General features: G+C 54.3%; 2 protein-coding genes across 6 annotated transcripts in view; one reads left to right on the top strand and one right to left on the bottom strand.

Annotated features, from left to right (window-relative positions):
• The first annotated feature begins 2,235 nt into the window (after nt 1-2,235).
• On the top strand, nt 2,236-14,993 carry BCL2L11 (BCL2 like 11). 2 transcript variants are annotated; one of them, XM_080408384.1, is made up of 4 exons: nt 2,236-2,388; nt 2,606-2,969; nt 7,471-7,583; nt 11,250-14,993. In XM_080408384.1, exons 2-4 carry the CDS (start codon nt 2,615-2,617, stop codon nt 11,337-11,339), a joined length of 558 nt encoding a protein of 185 aa, XP_080264510.1. In that variant the 5' UTR covers nt 2,236-2,388; nt 2,606-2,614; the 3' UTR covers nt 11,340-14,993. The 2 variants fall into 2 exon arrangements, with proteins under 2 accessions (XP_080264510.1, XP_080264511.1); XM_080408385.1 differs by lacking the exon at nt 2,236-2,388 and having other exon boundaries at nt 2,439-2,969.
• Nucleotides 11,221-15,440, bottom strand: part of ANAPC1 (anaphase promoting complex subunit 1) — a 60,295-nt gene continuing 56,075 nt past the window's right edge. For all 4 annotated transcript variants that reach the window (XM_080408358.1, XM_080408359.1, XM_080408361.1 and 1 more), the window contains one exon: nt 11,221-13,525. The gene's annotated coding sequence lies outside the window, so the exon portion shown is untranslated. The remainder of the gene's footprint in view (nt 13,526-15,440) is intronic.

Below are 15,440 nucleotides of genomic sequence, written 5' to 3'. Positions count from 1 at the left end.
TTTCCCACACAAACACCCGCAGGCCTTTTTCCTTCCCACCCGGTCGGAGGGGCGTGCAGGGGATGGGAACAGAGCCGCCGCCAGCTGGGCAGCCAAGGATGCTCTGGCAGTGGGCGAGCTGGGCGGGCAGGAGCGCCCGGGGCTGCTTTTGGGGCTGGGCAGAGGGATTCCAGCCCTGGGGACCCCCTGCAAGGGGCAGCAAGCTTTTGGTGACTGGGACCACCTTCCCTCTCCACGCCAGCTTTGCCATCCATCTAGGGAAGTGCGAGCGCTCCCCGCAGCTCTCGCGGTGCTGGCGGTGTGGCCAGCGCAGCGCATGGCGGAGGGCAGGCTCACCCCGAAAACCGGGTGTGTGTCTGTGGTCCAGGCAGCACGGGACCCCGCCAGCGGCGAGGCCGGGGCAGGGGCGGGGGCCATTCCCCCAGGGTTTGCAGCAGGGCCATCCCCGCGGCCAGGCGCGGGCTGATAAAGGCACACCCTCGCCAGCAGCGGCTGGGGGACAAGATGTCCCCGGGCACCGTGGGCTGCTGGCCCAGACCGAGCTGCAGGCTGGGCTGCTTCACCTTGGGGGTTCCCTGGGGCTGGTGGTACTTTTCCCAAGAAAATTCCCTCCTCCGCAGGCGAGCGTGCGCATGGAGCCTGCAGAAGCGTTGGCATCCGTGCTCCTTGTTCATTGACTCCCACAAGGGCTGAGCGTCGAGGCCGCCGGCGCCGTCCTTGTGTTTGCCCAGTGGCCGAGGGCGAGGGGCTGGCCGGGGGGACGAGACCCTCGTCTGGGCTGGGGAAGCACCGGGCCCTGCTGCGGCTGGGACGGGGGGATGCCGGGCACGAGGGGGGGGTCTGTGTGCCACCCTGGCACCAGCTCCGCCGGTGAAGCTCGCCTGGCTCCTGCCCAGTTGCTGCTGCTCGAAGGATGCACCACAGGGTGCTGCCCCGGCCCGGCCCCCTCTCCAGGGGGGGCACCACGGGACCTCCGGACCCCTGGCACCTGCCGCACAGTGGCCCCGCACAGTGGCCCCATGGGAGCAGCAGCAGGCGAAGGAGCCCCATCCCTGCGCCACCCTGGCCGTGTCCCCCACACTCCAGATGCCGGCGGCTGCCACACTCGCTCAGGCTGCAGGGGGCTGGGGGGGGCTGGGGGCTGCGGCCCTGGGCTCGGGCAGGCAGCTTGGCAGGGTGCCCTGTGTGGGCACTGAGGCCGGAGGAAGCTGCGGTCGGCAGCTCCTGCCTGCCAGGGCGCAGGGTTGGCTTCATCACCGCAAAATAATATTGTGATTGTTCATGCAAAACATATCGTAGATGAGGCTGCTGGGGTTGGGGTTTGCTGGTTTCTTTTCTTTTTTTTTCTTTCTATTTTCCTCTGTTTCTTTTTTTTATTATTATTATTTTCCTTTTTTTTTTTTCTGATTTTTTCCGTTTTTTCTATTTTTTCTTCTTTTTTTTTTCTTTATTTTTTTTCTTCCATGTGAAATTGGGTGCCACCCACCAGGGCTGCTCTCCTGCCGCTTGACACCTCCCGGTGACCAAGGTGCACCCACAGACCTGCACCAAGGTGGGGAGCCAGGGGTGTGAGGGGGAACAATGGGTCGGGGGTGCGGTGCAGGGGGTGCAGCGGGCAGTGCGTGGGGAGTTTGCAGGGTGTGACGGGGTGTGCGTGGTGCGGCAGGGGGGCAGTGTGTGTGCAAGGGGTTGCACAGCGATGCGTGTGTGTGCAGGCCGAGCAGGTGGAGGCAAGGGGTGCACCCACGGGGCGTGGGGCACGCAAGGTGTGTGCACACAGTGCGGTGGGGGTGCAGCAGGGCGTGCGTGGGGGGTGTAAGGGGCATGCGCACAGCACGTGCATGCAGGGGTACACACCTGGCTCACGGTGTGTGTCAGGGTGCAAGTGTGCAGTGTGAGGGGAGTCGTGCAAGGGGAGGAACGTAAGAGGGATGCAAAAGTGAGCGCAGGGTGCACAGGGGTGCGTGCAGGCGTGAGTGCATGGTGCAGGGGGAGGTGTAGGGCTGCGTGTGCCGGCGTGTGTGCACGGTGCCGGGGCGGCGTGTGCCGGTGCAAGCCCAGCGCGGGGGGCAGTGCGGGGCGGCGGGTGCCAGGGGTGCGGAGCGCAGGGAGCGGAGCGGAGCGGTGCGGGGCTGCCCAGCGCACGGAGCGGGACGGAGCGCACGGAGGGGAGCGCCGGGGGGTGCGTGCGGCGGCGGGGCCGGGCGGGGCGGCGCGGCGGGGCGGGGCGCGGCGGCGCTGTAAACACGGGGCGGGGCGCGGCGGCGGGAGGCGGCGGAGGCGGCGCAGGGCCCGGGGCAGGCGCAGGGGCAGGGCCGCCGCGCACACCGCCGCAGCCCCGCGGCCGCCCCGCTCCGCTCCGCCGCAGCCGCCGGCGGGGAGAGCACCGTGAGCCGGGGCGGGGAGCGGGGGGCCGGGCGCGGGGGGCCGGGGGGGCCGGGCGGGGAGGCGGGCGGCCGCGGCCGGGGGGGGGGGCGGGCGGCGCGGAGCTGCCGCCTCAGCACTTTCGGCAGAACAATGGGGCCGGGCGGGAGGGGCCGGGCCGGGGCCGGTGGCGGCCCCGCCGCGCCGCCGCTCGCCTCACGCCGGCCCGCTCCGCCCGCAGGCAGCCCCGATGGCCAAGCAGCCCCCTGAGGTGAAGGCGCAACGCGACGGCGAGGGCGGGCGGCTGCCGGCGGCGGAGGGGCCGGGCCCGGCCGCGCAGCTGCGCCCGGGCGCCCCCGCCGCCCTGCCCGGCTCCGCCGCCGCCGCGGGGCCTCCGCCGCGGGGCCCGCCCGCCAGCCCCGGCCCCTTCGCCACCCGCTCGCCGCTCTTCATCTTCGTGCGGAGGTCGCCGCTGCTGTCGCGCTCCTCCAGCGGGTACTTCTCCTTCGACGCCGAGCGCAGCCCCGCGCCCCTCAGCTGCGACAAGGCCACGCAGACCCCCAGCCCGCCCTGCCAGGCCCTCAGCCACTGCCTCAGCGCCATGGGTAAGGCCGCGGCGGACCGGGCCCGCCATCGCCCCCGCCGCCGGGGGCCGCGCACCTGCCGCCGCGGGGTGGGGGGTCCGGGCTGCCGCCAGCGCCCTGCCCCGGTGCCGGGCGGCCCGGCCGGGGCTGCGGGGCCGCTGCGGGCGGGCAGTGCCCGTCGCTCCCGCCCTCCCCGCCGCCCGCCGCCTTTCCGGCCGGGCCGGCCCCGCTCGGGGAGGAGCGGGACGGACGGCGTTGCTCTGCCCGGCTCCCCGGTCCCGCGGGCTGCGCGCAGGGCGGTGCGGGGCGCCCCTCTGCCGGGCCCTGCGCGGCGCAGCCAGGTAAGTGGCCGCCGGCCCGGCGCCGTGCCCCCGGTGCCGCTCCCGCCTCCCCGCCGGGGCCGGCGCTGGCGAGCGGGGCGGGCGGTCCGGTGTTTACATGTGCCGTACCTGGTAGGGCTGGCTGGAAGCCTCTAGTGGCGGGGAGAACACGCTCGCCGGAGCCGCGCCGGCCATCCAGCCGTGCCTTCCCCCTCTCTTTAATTCCCCTTAATTGGAGGAAGCCTTTAAACTTCCGCCGGGCGAAACCGTGGGGAAGGTGGGAGCAAGGCAGGTACCGCGTCGGTAGCGCTCCTCGGGGGACAATAAACACCGGCTCCAAGCTTTACGTGATCAAAACATTTTTTTTTTTGCTGGTTTTTTTTTTGTTGTTTTCCCTCCCTGGTTAATGGCTGTGGTTACAGCTGCAGAAGGCTTACTGTAATATGCCCTTAGGAAAGATTTTCTGACATTATTGCAGTAATTACAGCTTAATGCAAGTTTCACAACCTCACATAGTGCAAATACACGTGGCATAGCCAGGCAAGGATGCTGGAGTTCCTCGGCAGGGAGAGCCGCAGCTAGTGACTTTTTACTTTTTCTGGTTTTTTGTCTTTTGGTTTTTTTTTTTTTGTGCTCCAGGAAGAAACCAAAGTTTTTGCTACTTTTTCCAAGCTCCTGCTTTTTCATCGCTTAGGAAAGCTGTTGAAATGCTGGTTTTACTGAAGCCTTTGTTCAGTTATTGTTGCTAGGGACATCATCCTAAACAACTATAAGCAAATGGAAAACACTCGAGCTATTTAAATGGGAGCGTGGAGCCGTTTTATGCCCAGGCTGTGACTTACCGTGCAGCTCGCCTAGAGAAAGGGCTATGGATTTGCCCAGCATGCCTCTTCCTCGGTCCCCTTGCCTCAGCAGTGACCCACCGGATGCCTGCTGTTAAGTTTTCTGCATGGGAACGGGTCGAGGAAGCAAAGGGCATAATTTGTTTGTTGTGCTTTAATGCACTGATTTTTATCTGTCATGAGGCACAGGGTGGGAGATGGAGAGCTTCTCCAGGAAGGGCAAGCAAGTGGCCTTTAATAATAATAATAATAAAAAACAGGCATTTCCTGTAAGCAAGGGCAGTTTGTGCGCGATAGGTGCTCTCAGCCTCTCCCATGGGCAGCGGTGGACTGTTTCCAAGGCTGGTCGAGCAAAGTAAGCTCGTGTTCTGCCCTGAAGCTGCCTGTTCTAAATCTCATAAAACCTTCCCCAAGGTTCTCAGTGATGATGGGCCAAGTATAATTAAGCACTGAAAGTGCCCATGCCAGACAAAAAAGGTGGAGGCAGCCCTGGGGAATTACTGAATGCCTTGGGTTGTGTGCGGGTGTGTGAGCGTGTGCTAATTGCTGGAGGAAGAGTTGTCCCTGGCGTGGGAGGTGGCGGGCAGCGATGCTTTGGGCCATTGCGCTTCTCTGATGGTGCAAGGTGGTACAGCTGGTCACCTCCAACGCCTGTTTTTTGAGACAAAAGCAGCGAGGGGATGTTCTTGGATGGGAGGTGGGGAGCGTTGCAGTGCTGGCTTGGTGTAACTGGGAAGATGCTTTTGGGGGTGAGTAGGAGGGGAGCCGGGATGAGATTATTTGGCTGTGCCTGGGAAGGTATGGAGGGAAAAGACAAGCCTGCTTTCTGCAGAAGAGTGTGGCGGCAGGGGTGGTGGGCTGTCCTGCTGGGAGCTGCTTGCTGTGAAGTCACCTGAGACAAGAAATCCACCCCCTTTAGTAGGGTTGTGCAAACCTTAGACTGATATTTCAAGTGTTTGGCTCTCAGCAGGAGCTGGTAATTTTCTTAAGCTGGGCTTTTTGCTCAAAGAGCTGATCTGTCTAAAGGCACAGGAATGCAGCGTTTACACACAGGGGTTTGGGGTGTATTTGGAGCAGGCACGTGCAAGTGTTCTGTAAATGGGTTTTCCCGGCGCACTTCTGATGTCAGTATGTTTTCAGGCAGTGTGGAAGGGGGAAAGAAGCAGCATGAACCTCTCGTTGCCTGTGAAGGAAATCCTGTGGGTGTAATGGTTGAATTTTGGGGGGAACCTTGAGATGAGAAGCTGGCAGTGTGGTTTCTGTTGCTCTTGTTTGGGAGCTGCTGCTGTTTTCTCTCTGAGCTTTGTGTGCGGTTCCTGTGAAGCTGTCCGAGGAGGTTTTCTCCAGGGGTGGTTGGGTGACCAAGCCTGGGAAACGGAGGTGCAGTTTGGGGGTTGTTTTTCTTTTTTTCCTGCTAAGCAGGGACTGCAGCGTTACCATGCTAGTCCCCAGCTGAAGCATCCCATGGAGTAGAGCAAGACGCAGGCATCCCGGCAGTACTGGTGGCCTCTCGTTTGTCCCTGTCCCCGTGGCAGCTGGCTCGCGACATGACTGAGTGCCCCCCCACCCCAAGAGCACCTCTGACAGCTTTTGGGACCGGTTATGACTGGACCCTTTTGATGCTGCTGTTTGGCAGCGCCGCAGAAAGTCCTTTCTAAAAACCTCAGCCCGATTTCGCTCTCAGCCACCAACCCCAGCCTTCATCTCTTGAGTGGATGAGCTCTGGGGTGTGATGCCGGGGCAGGGGGAAAGGATGGAGAGAGAGCGGTGCCTCTCTCTGATGCAGTTTTATTTTCATCCCTGGGTCTTCTCTCACGTCTTTTTGTCCCATTGCCCCTTTCTTTTTTCCCCCTTTTCCCCCCAGCTCCAGCTTGGCTCTCGCTGGGGCAGGCAGCCCAGGGCTGGCTCTGGTGGCGGTGGGATTTCGGATGGTTGCCCCGCCCTGGCTGAAATCCTGTTTGCGTTCCAGAGCACTGGGCTGGAGTATCGCGAGGGCTCCGCTGCATTTCATTCACCAGCGAGGAAAATAAATACGCTGGGGCTGTCCCTGGGCAGGCGGCGGGTACTACTCCTGCACTACTACAGCTTGAAAACAAAACAGATCCTCGAGCCAAGCAGTGCTAGTTTGGCTTGGAAATAAATTTTCCAGTCAGGTTGGAGCCAGGCTTTTATTTAAAAAAATTATTTTTTTTTTTTTACTGCCCCACTAATCCTTTGAATATTTTGAGATTGGAAGCTATTTCTATTCCCTTGTGATTCCTTCTAAGCTATCGTGCCAAAACACTCTGTTTTGTTTTCTGCTGTGGGGTTTTTTTTGGGTTGTGTAGGGTTGGTGGTTTTTTTTTTATTTACTTGGTGGTGTGTTTTTTTTTTTTTCTCCTTAAGGCTGTGATTCTTGCTTGGATCCTGTACTTAGGATTGTGGGAGGGGGGGAAATGCCAGTGCAGGTACTCTGTGGGGTCTTGCTTGGGTCACAGGCTGCCCCTTTCTCCCCCAGCTGTTTGGGGGATTGCACAGTGGGTTTATCACTTGTCTAATAACCTCTTAAAGTAGAGACTGGAATAGATGTGTATAGTACAGTATAATTGATAAATTAGCTCTTGTTTGTTTGTTTTTTCCCCTTACAAGCCAGCACTGTTTTCTTGCGTCAGGTTTATTTTCTGCTAAAGCATGGGAAGGTGCTGTTTGAGAGGCGAGCGTCTCGGTTCCCTCCTGCGGATGGAAAGTCCTTTGGTTTGCTGGAAGCGTGGTTTCTCGGCGTACAAATCCAGTTGTGGCTTTCTTCTCAGTACGACAAAACCAATCATTTTCCTTTTCTTGTTGGGCACTTCAGATCTGTTTGGGGAAGAAATGTGAGAATTTGAATAAACTACCCTGACAGAGGTTTTTTGAGGTTAGAGAGGAGTTGCTGCTGTGCCTGCAAGAAAAGAAAATTATTTAGAAAGAGGGGGAAGAGGAGGTTTTGCTAGGGAAAGAGGTTGGAAGGTGGCATCTCTGCTATCCTCCTTATTTAAGAGACCAGAGCCTGAGTACAGCAGAGGAGATGTTCCTAAGGGCAGTCGATAATAAATAAAAAAAGGAGGAAAAGCCTAGCATTGGTAATATAAAATTAGTAAGGAATAGAAGCCTATCCTGCCATGTACATCTTATGCAACGAGTCCCACTTGCGCTGCATACCACATGCAGGCTCTAGCAGCCTGGCACCTGTGCAACTCCTCAGAACTGTATTTAAAAGAAAATTGAAAAATGGTAGTAATAAAAATAATAGTAGTAGTTCGTTGACTTGTGCCAAGTTTAATGGAGTATTTTGTTGTTGTTGTTGTTCATCTGTTTTAAGTGCTCCGGTTTTGTCCCATACAGCTTCCCGGTGGCAGTCTCACTTGCTAGCAGAAGACGTACAGCCTGAAATCTGGATTGCACAGGAGCTGCGGCGCATCGGAGACGAGTTCAATGCCTCCTATTGTCCAAGAAGGGTAACTTTCATCTTTTTACTTTCCATTTCTTTACACACGGTCTCTAAAAGGGAAAAGCTTAATCATCTCTGGAAACTAGCTCTGCGGTAAATGTTTCGTTCACTCAAACGTAGAAAAGGACGTGCGCGGGTGGTTGTGTCTGCCTGGACGCAGGGGTGTGCTGCCTGTGCCGGCGAGGCTGCGGCTGCTGCAACAACATCGTTGGATTGATTAAAAATAACCTTTAAGTTGGGACCTGAATTGTCTTTTGGGTACAAGGTTTGCAGTATCTTTCGTAGCACCCAGGGCCAATAAAATGTATTGCTGGATTGGGACTGGACCTGACAATAATGAGGAAGAAACACCAAAAGTGAAGAGGCCAGGAAAGTTGGGGGGTGTTTGGGCATTTTTGGGGTAGTGGTGGGAGGAGCCGCTCTGGGAGCTGCGGAGCAGTCAAGTGCTGGCACCGGTGGGTTTAGGGAAAGGTGCAGGGAGTGAATGCAGCAGGTTTCTGTGTCCTGCTCCCAGATCCCTGCTGTGGAGGATCCTGTGTGTTTGTGTGTAAGTGTAGTTGCAAATAGGAAACAGGGATGGATTTGGTCTGATAACTTTTCTTGCAAAGAATCTGCCAGTGTTGTTTTGAACCATGTATTTATAAGACTGTAAACTCTCTCACCTTTGAGTGTTGCAACAAAAAAAGGTGGCATTAATACAAAAAAAAGAAAAACAGCCAACCCCAAAACAAGCCAACCCAGAGAGATGAAGTAACAGTAGTTTTCAGAAGAGCATCGTTAGCCAGTAACTTGCCTGCTGAGTGTTACTGATGGCTGCGTGTTCGTGCATGTGGTTTCTGGTCCATCAACTTGCCCTTGTGCTTGTCTCTGGGAAGAGGAGTCAGAAGTGTGTTAGCTAGCAGCACCGATGATGAAATGCTGACTGCCCGGATCTTTATCCATCCTCCCCAGCTCGTGAGTCGCTCCTGCAGCCTGTTCCCTTGCCGCTCCCAGAGTCCATATGGTGTGGATGCCTGTGGGCAGGGGCTCTTCCCCAAAACTGGTGCCGGGCTGCTGCGGTCTGGTTCCTTCCACATGGCCTCTCGGCATTGCCTTGCTGGAGACTTCTCCATTGACTCAGTTTTCTTTCCGAGCACTCTGGCCTTCCTGACATGCAACAACCTGGCAATATGCTGTGTTTTATCCCAAACCCAGAATGCGCATCTTGTGACCTCCCCCATCCAGGCTGATCGCTCGTGATGCAAAGTACCTGCTTTTCTTTCTGTGAAGGACATCTTTTTGATGAAAGGTGGGGACCAGGCTGATCCCTCAGGTATTCAGAAAGCTGAAGGCCCCTGGTAGCAGTGAGTGGATCCAGAAGGGCTGGCAGAAATGCAGAGTGCCATGTTGTCCCTTCTCACTGGCTCAGGGAGCAGTGCCTCAAATTTGTAGTGTGGGCAAGCCCTTCCAGTGCCTTCCGTGAACAGGTTGGTGGTGAGCAAGAGTTTCCTCCCTGCATTATCTCATGGGGGTCAGCGCTCTTGGTGCTGCCCCACATGAGACCTTGCACACTGGAAGTCTGCACCAGGCACGTCGTGCCGCCCTGTACAAAAACTACGGTCTGTGCTGCATGGTGTATAAGAGGGTGTGAATCCAACAGGGGGCTGAGGAGGGGTGGGAAAGGGTGTTCTACCCACTGGTCCAAGAGGGTGGGTGTGAAGCCAGCAGCAGGATGGGGTGCACGTGCCCAGTCCCAGAGCATCACACAGGTTTGCACAATGTGGTTTCCAGCACCATGGCCGAGCTCCCAACCTGCTGCCCCAGGGAGAGAACTGAAACACAGAGGACCACGTCCTACTTGCTAGATGACACAAGCAGAGGCTGTCATGCGTGACCCTAAAAACACTTTGTACCTGGCTTAATTAGCATCTGACTAATTCTTGCTTGTTGTGCCCAGAAACGAGGAGGTTTCAGAGCTTTTAAGCAATTGCTGTAGAATTATTGTTCCCAGTGTGCTTGGTTGTTGCTTTGCAGAAAGGGGTCTCTTCTGCCAGCCGTCTGGCTGCTCAGAGAGAGGGTGGTCTCTGCGGAGCTGGAGCCCGTTGGCCGGAGGGGTAGGCACCTTACCGGAACGGCTGGTGCCCGGCAGCAGCGCCTGGCTCTGCCGCTCGCTGGGGTTTGCCCTTTAAGTGTGAGGTTAGAAATGGGGAACTAAGAGCCCTGCCAAAACGGCACTTGCCGGGCAGGTCGGAGCTGTCGAACAGGTCAGGACCACGTGTTCCCCACTGGTGCACCCTGTGTGTCACCTTCCCCCCGGGGACTGTCTCTTGGGCAAGACAACAGGGAATCAACTTGCCATCCAGCCCCTCTTTGCCCTGACAAAGCTCGTGGGTCCAGTGAGCAGAGATGGCCACGGAGGCCAGCTCCACGCTGAGGCTTTTGCCGGTAGAGGGTACATCGCTTGGCTGCCATTGCGTGCCCCAGGCTTTGCTGCCTGCACCCGAGCTGCCTGCAGAAGTAGAAAACGTCTTGTTTCAACTCTCTAACTTTTTTTATACCTCTGTAATACAGTAAACCCAGTTTTGTCACTTCTCTTGCGTCCTTCTCTAAGCCGGTTGAGCTTTTTGTTGTTTTTTCCTTGCTCTCCGCCACGTTGGTGGTCAGGCAGCGTGGTGAGCTGTGTCATGCAGTTGTTGGGTGAATAAATCCCACTCACACAGGGACCCAATGCTCTGGGGCGCAGGGATGCCCCAGTGTGAGAGTTGTGCTTGGCGTGGGTACCTGGCCAGAGGATGCTTGAGCATCGTCTCTCCGTGGCGACAGCTCCCCGCCTTATGCCTCTGTAGCGGGGAAGGCACTTTGCATATCGGCGTAAACAGCGTAATTTCTCTCTCTGGGGCATGCACAGGCATGATTTTACTGCACTGAATATAGTGTGAATTGGATCGGTTTGGGACGGTATAGACGGGGAGAGGGAGAACCTCTGGGCTGCTCTTTTGCTGTAGAAAAAAGCCTTAAAAATAAATACTGCTTTGGCGTGCGCTCCTTTTTCTTTTCGTTGTACGCTGTTCTGATCCCTTGCTTGAGGGAGGAGTGTTTCGCTGCGGCGTCCGGCTTGCTGTGTTTAATGAATGAGGTGGTGGTTACACCTGGAGCGGTCTGAACTAAAATCCGTGTCCCCTTGCTGCAGGCAGGGACCTGCCTGTGCAGAGTCGGGTGCCTCTTTCCCTACTGAGGTGTTTTCATTGTTTTTATTTTAAAATTCTTCCTACCACCCTTCCTACACTATGGTTTTTAAAAACTCCTGACCATGCTAGCAGGGCTTACTGCTCCTTTGCCGCATTTCAAACCTCCTGGCAGCATCACACAGCTTCTCTGCCCATGTGCAGGGGCTCACACATGACGTCCCCCTTGAGCGGTGCGCGGTGGCTGCCTTCGAGGCAAATGTGGCTGGGAGCAGGTAGCTTCAATCCTTTGAGTATTACAAAGCTTTCTGTTGAAGGACAACATGAGAGGTCATGGGGTTTATTTTCATTCTTTGTGAAATGCTTGATTTCATGCCTCTGAAATATGTGTGGCACCGCAGAAGGTGTTTGTAGCTCAGGGGCTTCACGCTGGAAATTAAAGTCACGGTCGTGTTTGTTTTTTTGTTTTGTTTTGCTCCCCCCCCCCCCCCCCCCCTCTTTCATTTTAGGGTTTCTTGGATAACCAGGCAGGAAATCCCCAGATCATCATTTTGCGCCTCCTGCGTTACATCATCCGCCTCATCTGGAGGATGCAGTGAGCACAGGGCGCAACCCAAGGCACCGGACTTGTTTACTCCTTGGGAAAGCCCGGGGAGGATGGACAGACAGACGGATGTGGGGCTCCCTGCACCACCCGGTTCCCACCCTGCCTCTCCCCCAGGACACGTGGCGGGGGCCATCAGATGAGGGTGGACATCCCATGCTGACCTGCTGGGACTCTCCGTTGCAGGATTTTGTCAGAGAGTGGTGTTTACTGCGTTTCTCTCAACCTCTCATTTTTTATTATTTTTATTTTTCCTAAAGAGTCTCAGAGAAAATATTCAACAGCAATGGAATATTTTTTTTTTGGTCATCATTTCTGGAAACGTGTTGGCTTGTCTGGGATAAACCCTGCAGCGAGGAAAAGGAAAACCTGAGCCAGCTAATGGGCAGAGCCGTCTCGGTTTGCTTTGCAGACCTTATTGCAGAGACTCATGGAGCCCTCCCCTCTTCTTTTGCCTCCTGGGCATTTGTCCCTAAGAAAGGGTGGCGATGATGGAAGAAGGGCAGAGGGATTTAAATCAGCACTTCTTTTACCTGTAAATACCTAATGCTACCCCAAATCCACTTTCATTTGCATCATGCAAATAGCCTATTTCCTGCTGACTGATTTTTTTTAAAAAAAATTTTTTTACTTTTTTTTTTTAAACTCTGAATTTCAAGATTTAGCTGTCAGACTCCCAGGGTCCAAAATATCACAAAAAAAAAAAAATACAAACAATCCACCAGGTTGCCTTTTTTTAGAAATTCTTTCTATAAAATGTGTGAATACGCTTATGTATTGTATATTATAATATATAATGTTGGTGACTGAGTAATTAGCAATAAAACATTTTCGGAGGCAGGTAGAAGCAGTTCCCAGCACACCGCAGCTTTGCACCCGGAGACGACGGCTCCTGCTGCGTAACTTCAGGAACTGTTTGAAGTTGCTGTTGAACCCAGGAGAGTTCTTATAGGCGCTGGATTTTTTATTTTTTTTTTTTTCCCCCCCCTGGGATCCTTGCTGTGTTCAGACAGGCCAGCCTGGAGCAGGGGGATGAGCGGGACAGGACTGGCAGCATGAAGACCCTGGATGCTGGTGTGCAGGGATGCAGCTGGAAGAGGTGCCAAAGGATGCCAGCCTGGTGCAGATCCAGCTGGGGACTTGCTGTGTGGGGTCTGCTCCCCACTGACTGCCCCATCTCCTCCCAGATTGCCCGCCTTCCCTTGGGAAGACCTGACCAGGTGCTCCATGCTGTCCCAGGGCATCTCCCTTTCCACCTGGAGACCCCACAGCCTTGCTGGAGGAGCCCCAAAGGCTTGTTGGAAGAAGCGCATCTGTTGCCTTGGGGGGGGGCCCCCCCCGCTGTCTCCGGTTCATCTCGCAAGCGGGCGGCTGCTGCACGGTGGATGCTTTCAGCAGGGTATCTATGCACAAACGTACCCTTCTGCCTCCGGAGCTGCCCCTTCCCTCTGGCTGGTGCAGGTGGGCCTCAAACCCACTTCCAAACACCGTGGGGTTTATTTCTGGTTTCACCAGCACCATAGAAAAAAAAAAAGAGGAGGAGAAAAAAAAAAACAAACAAAAAAACCCCCACAAAACAAAAACAGAAAAAGAGAAAAACCAAACCCAAGCCCATGATATTGTTTTTCCCTGCAATACGTGTGCAGGGAGAAGCTGTTGAGTGCCATGTATGATTATTAGTGTTTTTAATGATGGACAAACTGTACAATCTGACCTCTATGCACTGGCTGCCTGTGCCTGTCGGGTAGGTGACGAGCCGTGGTGTCGGTGCAGGGCTGTGTGCCTCCGACTGCACTCCTCTGGAGGATTACGGAGCGATTTTTAATTTTTATTGTAAATTTATTAACTGTTTTTGGACCTGCAAGAAGAGTGAGCATCGGTTGCAGGAGCTGGCCTCAGCTGCAGGAGCAGGGGATGTTTTGGAAAGGGTGTCGTGGAGAGAGTCCCGGGGGGAGCCTTTGCACTGGTGGAGAGCGAGCGGTTACATTAACTGGTGAGTTTGGCCAGAGTTTGGCCAGGGCAGGTTCCCGCTGGTTGTCCCCTGGGTTGTGGCTCGCCGTAGCCGTGCTGCCCCAGCCGTGTGCCAGCCATCGCCATTTTTCTGTAGGGTTTATGTAGCAATCCCCAGCGGGGTTGCTGCTGCTGTGGGTTTCTCGAGGGAACCCATGTGGAATTGCATGGCTTTTGATAAAAGAAAAAGTACAAAATTCAGCAGCCGAGGGGGAAACCAAATGAGCTCTTTTTCCCAGTTGAGTTTTCATCTGTCATCGGAGGGTGAAATGGTGCTTTTTGGGTCTTACAGCCTTACAGCGTCCAGGCACCGCCCTGCCCAGAATGTGTCCCTTGGAGTACACCAAAGAAATGTTGAGCACTTTACCCCGTCCTCCCCACTGGGCCGTCCCAGCCAACAACGGAGAAAAAAATTATGTATCATTTTAAGGGGAAAAAATCAAGGTATTGGCACTATCTGCCTGGGACTTTCCCATAAGGAGGTGTTCCCGGCCAAAAGGTAGGCATAGAAAATTAGCCCCCAAAACCAAATTTTACCCATGTAGAGCTGTGAGGTTTAGGGGAGAAAAACAACCCCAAACCCAGAAAGCCTCTAAGCAGAAGAATGTTGTTTTTAAATAGCAATTATGCTCATCTTTGCTGTGTTGGCTGACTGCTCTGGATCATTTTTAGTGTAACCTGTGGTCTCTGTTCTACCAAAAGGATGTGATGAAGAGTTTTCCTTGGTTGCAGGGAAACCAGATTTATTCCCGGGCAGTCTCACACAATGTGTTAATGCTTCTCTTTCTCCATAACTGTAAATACCTGAATATTTATTAGAGTAGGGCACCGTATTATTTTTCATCATCTGAGCCAGATATCTGTGTGCAATGTATTTCCTTTCCTTTCTCTCATGTAAGTTTTGTACAGCTTATAAATAAGTAAAAAACCCAAAACTGTTTTCCTAAACTTTTTTAGAGTTCAACTTGTTAAATACTGTAGATTCTTTTTTTTCCCCTGTGTCGTTAATGCACTCTACTGTTCCATAATGCTGTAACTTGTAGAAATGTTGTATATTTATTTTCTGCTTATTTAAGTTCCTGTAAAGATTTTGTTTCCCCCTGCTCTCCTCCCTGCCCCTGCAATAAGTGATGGATCAACTTCCAAAAACACTGTTTTCTCCTGGCAGCGCAGCCAACATGGTTTGGATAATGAGATTTATTATTATTTTTTTTCTCAAAGTGCCTAAGTCCCGCTTCCTGGTAGTGGTTTAGGCACAATAAGGACTTCAGCATTAGTGAAATTCAGTGGGAATTTGGTTTATGTATCCCCGTGATTTTTGCCACCCTCATTTTTAAAGCCATCCATCTCGGCCACTTTCCCTGGTCCGGCTTTAACATGAGGTACCGCCCCGGCGCGTGCTGATACGCCGATGAATCACTAACTCGTTCCACAGGACCCAGCATATGTAGCATTTTTACTGCAATTTCCCTGGCTTACTTGTGTTTTGCACTGATGAATTTTGGACAGGGTAATTGCCACTTTACTTGTGCAATACTGCTGTAAATAATTGCAGATCTTTTTTTTTTTTTTTTTTTTTAAGATGCAATCTTTTATGTTCTTAATATGAGTTTTATATGAATAAAAACTTTCAACTATTTGTCATGAGTGCTGTTTTCTTTGGGGGCTTGAGGGTCACCTGAGGAAGGGCTGGGGAGGGGATAATTGTTGCTTCATTGGCCAGTTCTCATCATCGCCCATTCTCCCCAGACCCAGGATTTGGGTGCGTGCCTGGCATTTCCCTCTGTTCCGAGATGCTCTGAAGTTACTGGGTGGCTAAAATGCATCTGTTAAACAAAGCTGGTTTGTAAAGATCTTGCCTTGAGTGTTCCCGAACCCCAGAGCAGCACCTCTGCTGCCCTGGCCAGGCGTGCTTTGAGTTTTGGTCGTGGTTTATTATCGGTTTTTTTTTTTTTTTTTTTCCCCTACACTTTTGTGTCTTTGCAGCCATGGGCTGCCTCGATGGGCTCAAACCCAGCTGCTGTGCACCCTCGTGCTCCCTGTCCCCAGTTGTTTTTCACGTGTATTGAAGTTTGGGGAAGCATGG

This window comes from Falco punctatus, assembly GCF_963210335.1.
Source record: "Falco punctatus genome assembly, chromosome: 12".
Classification (NCBI taxonomy): Eukaryota; Metazoa; Chordata; class Aves; order Falconiformes; family Falconidae; genus Falco; species Falco punctatus.
The sequence above is the reverse complement of the archived record's forward strand: the minus strand, read 5'-3'. Positions and strand labels throughout refer to the sequence as shown.